The 15,733-nt window shown below is 45.4% G+C and overlaps 1 protein-coding gene across 1 annotated transcript in view; it reads left to right on the forward strand.

Annotated features, from left to right (window-relative positions):
- Uaca (uveal autoantigen with coiled-coil domains and ankyrin repeats) overlaps positions 1–15,733 on the forward strand; it is an 89,287-nt gene that overhangs the window by 38,231 nt on the left and 35,323 nt on the right. The window contains exon 2 of the mRNA XM_028774582.1: positions 11,572–11,705. Coding sequence (XP_028630415.1) covers positions 11,572–11,705 — 134 coding nt within the window. The remainder of the gene's footprint in view (positions 1–11,571; positions 11,706–15,733) is intronic.

Raw genomic sequence — 15,733 nt, forward strand, 5'->3', positions numbered from 1 at the left:
TTAAATCACAGCATCTGGGAGGTGATGGTTGCAGGAACTACCTCCAAGCAAGAGTTCATCCAGATGTCCCCTGCTTGGTATGTGGGGAACTCCCCATGCACCTGGGCAAAGAATTGTTCCACAGGGAGGTTGAGAGTGGTAGAGTCAGTCAGCTTTGCCTCTCACAGAAGGCAGCTGAAAAGTGAAACTATCGCCTGTGAAGCTGAGTGAGAATGCCTTGCCGTGCATGGGGAGGGGCAGAGGGAGGACAGCTTGGAGCAGTCCGCTCTCCCCTTCTCCCGTGGAGATACTGGGGAGCAGACTCAGATGTCAACCTTGGCAGAAAGGTCCTTCACCAGCTGAGCCCCTCACTGACCCCACTTTGCCTGTATTCTAAAGTCTTCCTATTTCTTTACATCTCTAGCTTTTTCCCTCAGGAATTCCTATCCTAAATACTAAGGTATTCACATTCAATGTTGAAATCACACAGATTAACAAAAACAAACCTCAATTCAACTTTAAACAAAAACACCAACAAAAAGTTTAATGCTGGTCATTTCTGATAGTGAGTATGCTAGTTAGCTCTTGTTCCCTGTGACAATAGCCCTCAGGCTGTTGACTTATTAACATTGAGTGACCAGATACCTGGGGGAAAGGAGGGTTCCCCACATGCCAAAGAAATTTCCAGCAACTCTCATCCTGTTATTTAACTCAACTTGACACTATTTACTTAGAGACAGTACCAGATCCTGCAGACCAAGACAATCAACTTAGGGGTTTTGGCTCAGGCTTAGAGTTCTGTGGCCATGGTTGGCCCTGTCACAAAAGCGTAGTGATGAGTCAGGTATCACATTGGAGCAGGGAATGCTCTTGTTGCCCTCTGGGCAAGAGAGGGCTGTGGAGGAAGAGGAAGAGGAAGATAACCAGGGCTTTTAAAGAGGCTACCCTCAGTGATCCATTTCCTCCACTTGCCCTGCCTCAAGAGTCAGCTGCCTCCAGGAAGCCCAGTATGTATTCATTAATGGACAAATCACATCTTTAGGCCAGAGTCCTTGTGATCCAATCACCTCTGGAAGGAAGGTGCCATTCCAAGGATTGTGCTGGGACCCAAGCCTTCAACACATGAGCTTTTAGGGACATTTCAGAACCAACCCATAGCAGGGAGGTTATGGATAATTTCCCATTTGCTAGTGTGAATCTACTCAAAGCTTTCTGTACTGAACGTGTGTTTCTTTTGCTGCTGTTTTGTTTTTGAGACGGGGTCTCCCTGTGTAGCTCTAATTGTCCTGGAATGCAGTATATAGACCAGGGTGGCTTTGAACTCACAGACATCTTGCTGCCTCTGCCTCCTGAGTGCTGGAGCTAAAGGTGTGTACTGCCACACCTGGCCAAACACACATGACTATCACGTCTGAAAAAGTTACTAATGTGCAGTTGGTATGAATGAGGTACCCGAGTTTAGACCCGGGAGGTATTTACTTTGTGTCTCTTAGCACTTGTATTAGTTACTGCGAAGCTGCTGTAATAAAACATCAGGTCCCAATGCGGCTTCTCCGAGGAAGAGTTTACTGCACTTACGGCTCCCCAGGGAGAGTCTATAATGGCAAGGAAACATGGCAGCAGGCAGCTGGAGCTGGAAGCAGAGAGGTCACGTTCCCATCCATCCACACTTAGAAGGCCGAGAGTGTGAACTAGACTTGGGGCTGACGTAGGGAAGACCATGCAGTCTAAACTGGAAGTGGGACAAGGCACTGTCCTACTAAACGCCTGCCCCCAGGGCTTCCTCCAGCAAGGATCCCATTCTAAACGATCCGTAACCTCTCCATAGCAACTAGGGGCCAAGTTTTCAAATGCCAGAGCCTCTAGGGGACATTGCTCATTCAAGCCACTACAGAGCTTAAAGTTACCATCCAGATAGACCCACCTAGTGAAATAGCTGTTTTGTGTTAGAACGTTGTGTTTATTCTTGAGAGACAGCTGTAATTTGACTTTACCATAGGTATTTTGGATAGCTCCATTTGGAGTTGATTATCTCCTTTTCAAACCACTACAGTAACTAGCCATGGAGCTGTCTTTGTTGGGGGATGGCTCATTTGGGAAAACTCTTTACAAGCACGAAGAGCCATGAGAAAATGCTGGGTGATATAGCGTGGGCCTGTGATCCCAACACTGGAGAGTCAGAGAGAGGAGGATCCCTGGGGTTCGCTGGCCAGCCAGTCTAGGAGGTGGATGCTGTTCCTGAGGATGACACCAAAGGCTGTTCTCTGGCACCACATATACACATGTGCACCTGTATACATGCAAATACATACAAACACATGTACATACACATACACCTAAGATTAAAGAAAGAAATGCATTTGTTATACTTTATGGTCAACACTGGTGCTTCTTAATAAAAATGGGCCTTTTGCTTTCAGGGATTTTTCAGGGTTACTATTTCTGTGATGAAACACCATGACCAAAAGCAGCTTGGGATGGAAAGGGATTATTTCAGCCCATCACTGAAGGAAGTCAGAGAAGGAACTCAAAGTAGAAACCTGGAGGCAGGAGCTGATGCAGAGGCCATGGTGGGGTGCTGCTTACTGGCTTGCTTCCCCTGGCTTGCTTCCCCTGGCTTGCTCAGCTTGCTTTCTTATAGAACCCAGGACTACCGGCACAGGATAGTCCCGCCCACAGTCAGCTGGGACCTTCCCCATCAAACATGAACCGAGAAAATGCAACACAGGCCAGTCTGGTGGAGCATTTCCTCAGTTGAGGTTCCTTTCTCCAAAATGACTCTAGCTTGTGTCAAGTTGACATAAAACAAGTGAGCACAGAAAAGCTTGCCCCTGCCCCTGCAGGGCTGTGTGAAGTGCCTGGCTGCCACTTGCCAAGATGCTCTAAGGTGTGCCTAGCAGAAAGGTGGGTTCGTAAAGGACCTTCCACTGCAGGTGACACACATAGGGCCTTCCTGGTAACTAGGTGCCCTCCACCAGGTGTGCAGAAGCATGTCTGAGCAGTTCATGAAATGTCAGAGCGGAGAGGCTGGCTCATAGCACACACAGCAGGCCTACGCTGAGCTTTAACCGCTACTGTCGCTGGTGATCACTCTCACCCACATTGGCATTGTAAAAAGTTATAAATTTGTATCAATCATAGTAATGGTATCTAAGATACCATATTTATTTTTGAGTTATTGCTGGGCCAAAAATCATAGCAATGTAAAATCGCTCCACTATAAACTGTAGCAGAGGCCCATCATTGTTAAGTGTGCAGTGTGTGTCCAGTGTCCAGCAGCCCATCTGCAGAGCCGATGGGACCGAAATGGAAACTCTCTCTTTTCCTCAGTCACTCCCCTCCCCTGCCTCTGACAATCACCATTTGGTTTTTTGTTTCTAGAAACTGAACTACTTTTTGATTCCTATGAAGGTGGCCTTATGCTTATATACCTTGTGAGGACTAGGGATTGGGGGAGGAAGGAGAAAGAGAGAGAGGGAGGGAGGGAGTGGGGAGAGACAGGGAGGAATGGAAAAGGAGGAGGAAGAGAAGAGGAGAAGGAAAAGGAAGAAAAGGAGGAGGAAGAGGAAGAGGGGGCAGAGTGACTTATTTAAGCACAGTGTTCCCAAGGGACACGACTGCCTTCATTAAGAACTGTGTACTATCCCTTTTTATAACTCATCAAGGACGGTCTGTGCTGTCTACCCCTGGCTGTTGGGAGGAACGCTGCCGTGGGCATGGGCATTCTTTTGAATGAATGCCCAGAAGTGGAGAGTGCTCCCTGACATCTTTTTCTTTTCTTCTTTTGAAAATAGTTATGCTAATGAGTATAAGATCATGTCTCAACAAACACTGTTGGGAAAACTGATCATCTACCCACAAAACAATGAAGCTAGACTCTTACATTGAACCAGGTTGGAAAAAAAAAAGCCGCCTTCACATGCTTACAGACATAGACACAGGTCTTACTACCGTAAAACCAGAGGAAACATGGGAGAAGCCTTCAGGACAGTAGGGTTCTTACATGATGCCAAAGCAAAAACTAGCAGGGAGAGTCACCTCAAATGTAAACATTTCTGTCCAGCACAGGAAACAAGTGGCTCTTTGTGTGTGTGTGCACATGCATGTGCGTGCACATGTGGAGGTCAGAGCACAACTTGCAAGAATCTGTTCTCTCCTCTCCTGTGTGAGTCCTGGAATTGAATAGCTGCCTCTACTTGCTGGCCATCTTGCCAGCCGATGAACTTTTGTAATCATGGAAGGCTGTCAGAGCTGACCAGGTAGTTTTCCTGCATTAGTTGAGATGCTGTCCTCTGTCCAGTCACTTGGCGTGTGACACTCATCGATCTTTACATCAAGAATCCTCCTTGCATTGCAGTGATGGGATTTGTCGTCATTTCTTCAGTGTAGCACTTAATCTTTCAAACGTGCTGTTGAATTTGGTTCACCCTGATCATTTTGATTGCGTTCAGAGCATGTGATCAACATCTTGTAGTATCTGAACATGATATAATGTGTAATTTTTAAAAATAGAGCTGAAAAATTATACACCAACATTATCACGCCACCACCCTCCATTTTAAATAATTGTTTCATGTCCCTTTTTTTGTTTTGTTTTGTTTTGTTTTGTTGTTGCTTTGTTTTTCGAGACAGGGTTTCTCTGTGTAGCCCTGGCTGTCCTGGAACTCACTCTGTAGACCAGGCTAGCCTTGAACTCTCTAACTCAGAAATCCGCCTGCCTCTGCCTCCCAAGTGCTGGGATTAAAAGTGTGCGCCACCACCGCCCGGCTTGTTTCATGTCCTTAAGTAGCTAGTCTACAGTCACACTCCTAAAAGAATGTTTGCTCAGGGACCGATGTTCACTGCTTGTGTGTCCAGCTGTTAAGAGTCCAGTGTCCCCTTTAACCTGTCCACTGCCATCTTCCTTTCTTGCTGTGTTTTTTTTTTGTTTTATTTTATGTGCATGAGTTTTTGCCTGCATACATGTATGTGTACCATGTGTTTGCAGTGCCCATGAAGGCCAGAAGAGGGCGTCAGATCACTAGGACTGGAGCTACAGTTAAGAGCTCTGTGGTGTTGGTGCTGGGCATTGAATTTAGATTCTCTGCGAGAGCAACAAGTGCTCTTAGCCTCTGTGCCATCTCTTCAGCCCTTTCTTGGGCTGCAAGTATTTTTAAGAAACTGTCATTTGCCCTATGCTAGATCTTTCTTTTTCTTCTTTTTTATTTTATTTTTTTAATTTCTGTGTGGACCAGAGGAGCAGTTTATACCTGAGCTTCGGGTTGCCTCAACTACAAAGCAAAAGCAAAGCGTGCAGAAAAGAAGCTATCTGTAAAAAATCAAGACCGAAACATCCCATGATGCATCTGTGGTTTTCCCCTTGTGTTGTTTGTAAATTATTATTTCTAAAGGTTTGACGAGATTTCTATTTTTAAATTTTTGTTTAGACTGCGTCAAAGGTGGCAGTGGTATGCTCGTCCACCGGAAGATGGGAGTGTGAGTGACCACTTTTCTGTGATGTCATCAGTTGTAAGAATCCTGCTCCAGAGACACTGACTGAGTAAAGACCAAAAAAGTAAAGTGCCTTTCTGTCCCCAGTACCCAAAAAGAGATAAACTTAAGGGCTCAGCTAGTACTGTTTGCCTAGCATGCAGGGAGCCCCGAGTTACACTCCCTGTGCCCCACGGATTGGACATGGCAGCACACACCTATGCTCCCACTATTAGAGAGGTGGAGGCAGGAATCAGAAGTATAGTAATCTTGGGCTATATAGAGTTTCAGGCTAGCCTGGGCTATGTGAGACCATGTCTTAAAAGAATAGAACAAACCGAAACAGATAAACTCTGTCAATGAGTTGGCTACCCCTGAGATGAAGTTGACATAGGAAAGCAGGAAGAAACACTTGAAATTGTTTTTTCTTTATACTTCTTTCTTCATTTTAAAAAGAATTTTCTTGTATTAGTATCCCTGGCCAGGAGCCCTTGTAACTGACTGATCTCCTCCATTTTGGAGGTTATCATCTGCCAGCCCCAGCATCAAGCTTTTCAGATGCATCCAGCTCTCTGAGGGGCCCCGCGAGGTCTGCTGAGCCAGAAAGGCAGACCCGGGGTTCATGCCCCAGGAGGAGAGGGTCAGAAGAATGCTTTCTTGACTGGGAGGTCTGTGGACCCACTCGCAACTAGTTGAGCCACCCACAGCTTCCTGCCACTTCCCAGGGCAGTACAGATCCTGCCTAGTGCACAGGAGTGTGGGAGAGAGAGGCCGTGGAGGCTGGAATTCTTCCCACTCTGAGTAAGAACCCAGTGGCTGTGAGATTACCTACTTAAAAGTCAGTTTCACAGCTTCGAGACAGAGAACTGAGACTTCTGTTGTGTATACACATTGGAGGGGTCTTAGAGGGACGGATGTTAAGTAGGGTATAAGGACAGAGGTGACTGCAGTTTGAAGAAGGCTCCCTTGTACCAGTTAGGGGGGTGGGGTGGGGTGGTGGGCAGCATGCTCAGGCGGAGGCCTCTGAGGCCGTGACATTTTGAGAGTGACCCAAGTGGAAGCTAGGGACTAGCCTTCCAGGTCTGGGGGCAGCAGGGCTGTACTCTGGTCCTTAGGAAGCCACTGTGGGCTGGGTGTGGATAGGACTGGATGGTGGCATTTGGGACAGCCATCCGCATGAGGGCACATAGCCCATCTCCTGAATTGAGAGGCCCTGTGTGACTTTGGAGAGTCCTTCCAGGCTCCCCTCTTGTTTTATTTTCTCTGCCTTTGCTGGCCTATTTCTAGAAAGAATGTGCTTGCTCCGTTATCCAAAAGGCCAAGGTCTGAGTCCCAGCCTGGATCTTCCCTGGAGAAGAGAGACTAGGCTAGGCGGAGTCTCTAGGGCCAAGTGACCCTTTGGTATCCTATGCGGTCTGGGAGGAAAACACCTCATTGTTTCCAAAAGAATTCAACAGGGCGTGTGACTATATGTGCTTTATAATTAGAATAAAGGCCTTACATTGCAACTGGAGGGAACCGGTTCCTTGTTGCAGTTCATGCAGCATTTTCAATAGGCAGTGTGATCTCTGGTGGGACAGTCACCTCCTTCCTCTAAGCATGGCTTGGAATGTGTCACACTCTCACGAAACAGTTTTCCTGAATATGTCTTTTAGAGGATCTTTAAGTTATTCTCATGCTGATGTGGTATGTAGAACACAGTAAACACACAGTAAACATATAGACACACATACATACACACACAGATATATATATACTCTGAGTCACACAGATACACTGAGATACACACATATATGCACACACACACAGACACACACACACATGTGCACACACTAGCACACACACACACACACACACACACACACCAAAATTGAGCTGGAAGAGGGAGCAGCCTAGGTAATGTGGAGAATCTTGCTGTTGTGGGATGTATGGAAGGATTGTCTCTCCCCTCCCCGCATAGCTGTGTCTATACCGGAAGCTCGGCTTCGGGCTGGATTTTCTTCTGTCAGCTTTAATCAGTTTATTTTACCGTGTTTTGTTCTTCTCCACAAATCCAGATCCTCTGACTTTCCACCGACACAGTGTTTACTCATTCTAACAGGCAGGGCGCTAAGCTTGGAAACGCAGAGTGCCAAGTGTTAAATTTAAAGTTTTAAATTAAAATCTGTGGCACAGTCTCCACCACCATGCTTGGCAGTGCCCTTGTTCCTTCTTGTTTAACACGTGAAGAGACAGGCTGGCAGCAGTTGTAAGCTGAAACCTGGCTGTAAGCAGAGCTAACCAGCCGGGGGTACTAACATTCAAGGTGGGGCGAGTGTGCGAGCGTGTGTGTGTGTGTGTGAGCGTGTGTGTGTGCATTTCCTTAAATGAAAGCATGACACATTTGCTTTAAATAGAAGTTTATATCCTGTTTGTTCAGGCTAGTATAACTCCATGATAGATGACCCTAAGATTGAAACTGGCTTTAAACACTGTTTTGTTGAATGACCAGATTTGTCTGTCCACCTCCCATCCCCTCGTCACACACTCACACTGACTGGATTGACGTGGTCAGCGTGTTTCACAATGCGCTTGAGTCATTTCCCCAGGAGACCTGAGTTTAGTTACTCAGAGGGAAGGCATGCATTGACAACAAGTTCTCAGCCCCTTTCTATCACCCAGCTGTCAGGTTCTATGGAATCTAAAATAGAACTTCCCTAATGTGATACAGGCCACACACTGTTTACTGGTCACTTCAGAGGTGGCCAGGCTTGTGCACAGCAGTGTCTGGGCTGTAGCGGGGATGAAGCAGGATTCGGGGTGTCTTCCAATGGGGTCCCTGAAAGGGGAAGACTTTGGAAGCCAGCCGCTCACAAGAAAGTAAGAAAGAGGAGGAGGAGTTACATACCTGACTTGGGCAGCTCTGCATCCCGCGCTCGGCAGCAAAGAAGAGACCTTTTCAGCCTTAAGAAGGTGGAGAAGGGTCCGAAAGATGAAGAAATTAAGCCTGGAGATCCAAGCTACGTGCAGCCCAGCATGTGAGGGGCCGAGTCCCTTGCCAGGCGTCTGCAGATCGGCTTTGTGAGCTGCAGAGATTTGTAACTTAATGCAGGGTCGTTCACGGTCGCAGCACCCGTCAGGAGCCTGGCTATGATGAACTGTTGGTTTCCTTGCGCTTCTAACCGCTCAGTAGGTATCTTGTGGAGCAAAGATCTGCACACAGGCTTCTTGTGTGCTTTTAAAGTGTCCTGTTTTATTAATGACAATTTCTGTGTTGATGATTTTTCCTTCTGCTTGCCCTCCAGTATTCATGGCAACTAACAAAAGCTTTTGTTTTTCTGGACTGAAAAAGCTCAGATAGAATGTTAGTAGCTGGGCGGCGGTAATACTGTTAACTGACTTTGGGCCAGAACTGGAAAATGGTGCTTAATGAAGTCAGACATAAAATTACTCACGCACATGAGGGTGTAATCATATTGAACTGTCCCCTTCCTCCTCCTGCTTCTCCTCCTCCTCCTCTTTTGAAAGCCTTCCTGTGGGGTTTGCAGTGGTTTGTGAGCTGTGCAGAGCTTTTTTGCTGCCCAGCAAGTTTCTTTGGGAGATCACGGCTAAGTCTGAGAATAAGGTTTTAAGTCTGAGAATAAACTAATCAGTTAGGGCAGGTATTTGTGTGGTGAGCATGACCTAATCCTTGGGGCATCTGACAGCCCAGTGTCTCTTATGTCTCCCAAGCCAGGCACTAGACTGTTTTGCTCTGAAGTGAAAGAGTTGAGGCGTAAACTCTAAGTTTGATTTTGAGTCAGGAGGTCGACATTGCTCACGTTGGCAGTTTAGACTTAGGAAGTTAGAGGAAGACACAGGTTGATTACTAAGTTTAACCTCAGTCCTTCATTTCTGAAGTCTATGGATGCTCAAACCAGTTTCCGTTAAAAGAAATCTCAGGAGTGAGTTAAAAACATCTTCATGGCCGGGATGTGGTGGCGCACGCCTTTAATCCCAGCACTTGGGAGGCAGAGGCAGGCGGATTTCTGAGTTCGAGAGTTCGAGGCTAGCCTGGTCTACAGAGTGAGTTCCAGGACAGCCAGGACTACACAGAGAAACCCTGTCTCGAAAAACCAAACCAAACCAAACCAAAACAAAACAAAACAAAACAAAAAAACATCTTCATGTTCAATTTTTGTATTTTCTCTTTGAAGTACTTCATGAGTCACTTGGTAGAATTTACTATGAAGATTTTGGAAGTTGTTGACTTTTTTTGTTTGTTTGTTTGTTTGTTTTTGTTTTTCGAGACAGGGTTTCTCTGTATATCCCTGGCTGTCCTGGAACTCACTCTGTGGACCAGGCTGGCCTCGAACTCAGAAATCCATTTGCCTCTGCCTACCAAATGCTGGGATTAAAGGCGTGCACCACCACTGCCCGGCAGACTTTTGTTCTCGTTAAACATGTAGAGGGTTTTGTGGGCAAAGTGGGAGTCGGTCCTCTCCTTGTCAGACTTGGTGGTAAGCACCTTTAGTGTCTGAGCCATCTCGCCAGCCCCAATGTGATACGTTATGAACCTAAAAACATGTGTTCTCTCACCCGATAATAACTTTTTCTTGTCTCCTTTCTAAATGTTAAACCACACCTGAACTTATATGTTCACATATATGTAGACATAGATATTTATATTTTTTTAGATTTTTTTTTTGTTTTTTTGAGACAAGGTTTCTCTGTGTAGTCCTGGCTGTCCTAGAACTCACTCTGTAGACCAAGCTGGCCTCAAACTCAGAAATCTGCCTGTCTCTGCTTCCCAAGTCCTGGGATTAAAGGCGTGCGCCACCACTGCCTGGCTAGTAATTTATTTTTATTTTATGTACATTGGTGTTTTGCCTACATGTATGTCTATGTGATGGTGTTGGATCCTCTAGAACTGGACAGTTGTGAGCTGCCATGTGGGTACTGGGAATTGAACCCAGGTCCTCTGGAAGAGCAGCCAGGGCTCTTAACCACTGAGCCATCTCTCCAGCCCATATGTTCCCATGTTCTGCTACATCTATACACTGAGGAAAAAAAAGATCCACGTTATTGGTCTCACAGTATGCTCTCAGATCAAAGCCAACATAACCTTGATGTGATTAAAATATATATTGTGTGTTACTTCCTCCTGTTTTTGAAATGACCTTCGCCTTCCTTTTAAGTTTATATGCACTGAGTGTTTGCAGAAATAAAAGAATCTGCTGGCAGTGGTGGTACATGCCTTGGGAGACTGAGGCAGGATGGCTTCAGTTTGAGGCCAGTCTGGGCTCTATAGGAATACCCTGTCTCTTAAACAACAATAACAAGGAACAAACAAAAAGGCAATACTTTAGAGTCTTTCTTCTTTAGTTTCTTTTTATCCTAATGTGCAGGTATGACTCATTCCTTATTGTATTGAATATTGTATGTGTATAGAAGATTGTATGTGTACAGTTGCATTTCTAGCATCTTTGAAGTATGAGTCATAGTGTATTACAATGCACAGAGTTCCACTAACTGCACCTAAGGGTGCAGGGAGATAGTAACCAGGGACATCTGTGAAAGTGTGAGCCATAGGAGGCAGGGAGCCATCGGAGCCATGGCACAGTTCCACCACTCAAGTCATTTGATGCCGGGAGTGTGACTCCTGTCTGCTACTAAGAGTATCTCAGAGTTACAGTTCTCTGGGTAGCGTGGGGAGTCATGCCTGGCTTGGGGTGGGTGTTCAGTAATTATTAATTTCTTTTCTTTGCCCCAAAGATGCTAACAGTATACCAAACATGTAAAACATACATTTTCTCGGAAGTTGGAGGTTAATAGACTTCTCAGGCATGAGTCATGATTTGGGAAGGTTTTATTCACCTTTAATCCCAGTACTAAGGAGGCAGAAGCAGATGGATCCCCGTGAGTTCAAGGCCAGCCTGGTTCCAGGTCACCCAGGGCTACACAGAGAAACCCCATCTCCAATAAGTTAGTAAGTAACTGAATCCACACATAAATAAATCATCTGCCATTCTGGCTAAGTAAGCATAGCAGAGAGAAAGGAATTTGGGGTACCGCTGGGAACCGAGTGATGCCCTCTGCAGGGCCTGGTGCTTCCTTCATAAGGGACGCTGACTAACAAGCTATGCCCTCTCCCTTGTCTTGTAGCAGTCAGCAGAGTGGAATAAGTACGATGATCGGTTGATGAAGGCTGCCGAAAGGGGGGATGTGGACAAAGTATCCTCCATCCTTGCCAAAAAGGGCGTCCATCCAGGCAAGCTCGATGTGGAAGGCAGATCCGCGTGAGTATTCCCTTGTCACCGAGGTCTGGGTAGAGCCCTGGGGTCCAAATGCCACCTGTGGATTGTGGCTATCCCTGTTGTGATTTTAAAAGGCTGACACAGAACTGTTTACTATGAACTATTTTAGACAAACTAACAATTGCCCTCTATTTAATACTGTTCTGTATCCAGCTGCTTAGGTAAAGTCCAGCCTGTGCTGTTTGGGGTATTCTCATTGATAAACTTTTCTTAAGTCTTTATCATATTTGATTTTTGAAGCAGCCAAGTGGAAGATGCAGAGAGAATGTAAATTGTCTTCAGAATGTAAATTGCTTTGATCTGACCTCAGGAGTCCCGGAACTGGGATAAGACCCCAGCTTTCCACCTCGGAAGCTTTCTGTCAAGGACACTGGCCTTTCCTCTGAGCCTCAGTTTGAGTTTTTAATTTAGATAATTTGTTTCAGCAAAACTGAGCAGAACAGAGAGGAGTTGGAGTACCTGGTGTACCTCAGGGACGCAGTTAAAGAGCCCACCCTCTGGGTGTTTGTGCAAACTGACTCCCAGCTTGCCCTGTGCCTCTGAGCCAATGTCCCTTCCCCACTTGTCCCAGATCTGTACCGTTTCCTTTCTTGTTGAGGCTAAGAGGCAGTTAGGTTAAAGGGTAGATCTTGATTCTGTTAAGACTCTAATTACAGCCCTGGTAACTGTAGCTGGGAGCCCTTCCAGCACCAGAGGTGAAAAGTCCCATTTCCTAAAATCCCTGTCCTAGCCTTGCAGGTTTGTTTGCTTGTTTGTTTATTTGTTTGTTTTTCAAAATTGTATAATTGGAAGTGAGATGTTAAATATAGAGGTAAATATTAGGAATTTAATCACTAATGTTTGCTGTAGATTATGGCTTTGGAACGTGTAATACTTCAATTGAGCAAAGCGAGACTACAAATTCAGGTTTTAACAGCAATAAACCTTGAAACGGTTGGCTTCACAGTCTTTCAGTTTTATCTAGCAGCTTTCTGTTTGTCTGTTTGTTTGTTTGTTTTCATTGAGACAGGGTTTCTTCATGTAGCCTTACCTAACATCACCAAGATGTAGACCAGACTGGCCTCAAACTCCCGGAGACCCACCTGCCTCTGCCTCCCAAGTGCTGGGATTAAAAGGTGTACACTGTCATGCCCAGTTGAATAGCATTCTTTTTAACTGAAAAACTTATTTTTTAATCCTCCTCCTCCTTTTTTTTTTTTTGACAAATCTCATGCTGTTTGATGTGGCTCGTAGCACAGATGGTAAAATGTAACCTCTACAAGTGAGTGGTCCATCTTGTCTCTTCTCTCCCCAACGCTAAGACACTGGTCGTAAGGCCTTCTGTGCGTCTGCCCACAATTCTTGCTCTTTCGGTGTTTGGAATGGGCGGTTGCTTGAGTGTCTGGTGTCATTCGTGGGATTATCTTTGCTAACTGAGCCACACAGAATGAGTGTCATTTGGTGAACACTTGGGTCCTGTTAGACTTCCAGGCATTCTTTGTAAGAAGTAGCCTTCTACCTGGGACTCACAGGGCAGAATGTTTCCCTTTTTATTTATATGGTTAAATATATATATATTCTTTCTTAATGAAAGCATTTTGTATTTGGCTAACTTTAACGTGTGTTACAGATGTATCCTCTATATCGTCTTTAGTGACAAAACAATTTTTGTTTTGTTATGTTTCTTCGAGGCAGGGTTTCTCTTTGTAGCCCTGGCTGTTCTGGAACTTGCTCTACAGACTATGCTGAGCTCACAGAGGAGATCTACCTGTGTCTCTCTGCCTGTCAAGTTCTGGGGTTAAAGGTGTGCACCACCATTGCCCAGCTTAATTTTGTTTGTTTTTGTTTGTTTGTTTGTTTTGCTTTGTTTTGTTTTTGTTTTTGTTTTTTCGAGACAGGGTTTCTCTGAATAGCTCTGGCTGTCCTGGAACTCACTCTGTAGACCAGGCTAGCCTGAAACTCTCGAACTCAGAGATCTGCCTGCCTCTGCCTCCCAAGTGCTGGGATTAAAGGTGTGTGCCACCACCGCCCGGCCCAGCTTAATTTTGAAAAATTTAAAGACAATTTCATTTTGAAAACATTTTGTTTTCATTTTTTTAATTTTACTTTTGAAAATATTTTATTTATTTTATGTGTATATATGTGGGCAAGTATTCAGGAGCCCACAGAGGCCAGAAAAGTGCATTGGATTCTCTGGAACGGGAGATACAGACAGTTGTGAGCCACTGTGTATATGTACTGGGAATCGAACCTATGTCTTCTTATAAGAGTAGCCAGTGTTCTTAACCACAGAGCCATCTCTCTAGTCCCAAGGTTTCAAAATTCTTTTAAAAAGCAACAAATACTTTGTGAACATATTGTGGTTCCAGAAAGACACTGGGAATGGTGGTAGTGGTAGAAACCAAGTTTATTGATCAAGAATATCCAGTGTGCCGGGCGGTGGTGGCACACTCCTTTAATCCCAGCCCTTGGGAGGCAGAGGCAGGCGGATTTCTGAGTTCAAGACCAGCCTGGTCTACAGAGTGAGTTCTAGGACAGCCAGGGCTATACAGAGAAACCCTGTCACGAAAAACCAAAAAAAAAAAAAAAAAGAATATCCAGTGCAGGCACATAATTCTGTAACTCCAGCTCTAGCAGAAGCCAACACTCTGTCTGGCCTCCAGACATCCTTAAGCACACAGGCATAAACACACACACACAAAAACACATAGACATTTAATACAGACATACATACACAGACACACACACTCACACAGACATATGAAGACATACACATACACACAAAGACACACAGTCATATAAAGATATTCCTCCACACACACATACACTACATGTATTTAAAAAGAAGAGGTTCTCTTAGTTACAAAGAAGTATTTCTGTAAAATGCTTTCTCGTGTGTCATGTATAGCTCTGCGCACACATTTCTATGACTGACATGTCTTCTCCTGGAAGCATGCCTGCTATTTATAGCTCTGCAGCGTAGGCAGTGCTTGTGGATTAGCTGGGAATCCTGCTCTCGTGTGCACCGTTAGTGTCATGTTGGGCTGTTATGAAGACCACAGTCTTTGTAAGTTTGTAAGCCGAGGAGTGCGAACCAATGATCTCAGACTGGCATTTCTGTAGTCTTAGGAATTTAAGCACCTTAGGGTGGAGGAGACACTCCTGCCTCCAGAGGGCCACACGGTGTGTACTGCAGGGTATGATTTTCTTCAGTGTCTCAGGAGAGCGAATGAGGCCTGTGGTCTAAGTGTGTTTGTCCTATTAAAATGGAGGATGGGTTGTCTGTTAAGACCGGCTCTTCTATGTACTTTGAGCTGTTCTCAAGCCCTGCTATCCACAGGAAGGCTCGTTCTCTGATTGCGTGTCACCTGTCTTAGTATTCCTAGAGTCACATAAGACCTGATATCTGAGAATGAATTTGCAAGCTATTCTGGATTTTGTCTCTTTGGCTTTACTTGTTCAGACAAGTGAGAGTGTGACTTCACTCTTCACTTGTGTCTGGGAGTGTAACAGAAAGTAAAACAGACACTAAACTCTGCTTTTATTGAGTTTGCAGTTGAGCGGGAAGAGAAGCACAAGCCACAGAAAGAATCAATACTGGACTTATATGGCATAAAGATGTTAATTCTGCAGAGACTAGTGAAGGCAGGGGTGGGGTGCCGGAGAATAAGACTTCAGGAGTGGGAACATGAGCTCCTCTGCCCTGGCCAGGGAAGGAGCCTCCGACTGACAGTGAGCCCTGCGTGGTCTGCACTTTCATGCCTTCCTCCTGACATCTTCAGGGGGAGGTCCTCTTCCCTACGACCTCCTTCCTCTGTCACCTTGGACTCCAGTGTCTTTTACCCATAATACTCATCTCCTCACAAGTGGATGGGTTCTAGTCAGTACCAGTTTATTTGATAAAAGGTTTTATTTTTTGTGTATGTGTGTATGTGTGCACACACTGTATATATGGGAGCCAGTGGAGAGCAGGAGGGGCGGGTCCTCAGGTGCAGGAGGGGCGGGTCCTCGGGTACAGGAGGGGCGTGTTC

Source organism: Grammomys surdaster, unplaced genomic scaffold, assembly GCF_004785775.1.
Source record: "Grammomys surdaster isolate TR1022 unplaced genomic scaffold, NIH_TR_1.0 241, whole genome shotgun sequence".
In the NCBI taxonomy this organism is placed as follows: domain Eukaryota; kingdom Metazoa; phylum Chordata; class Mammalia; order Rodentia; family Muridae; genus Grammomys; species Grammomys surdaster.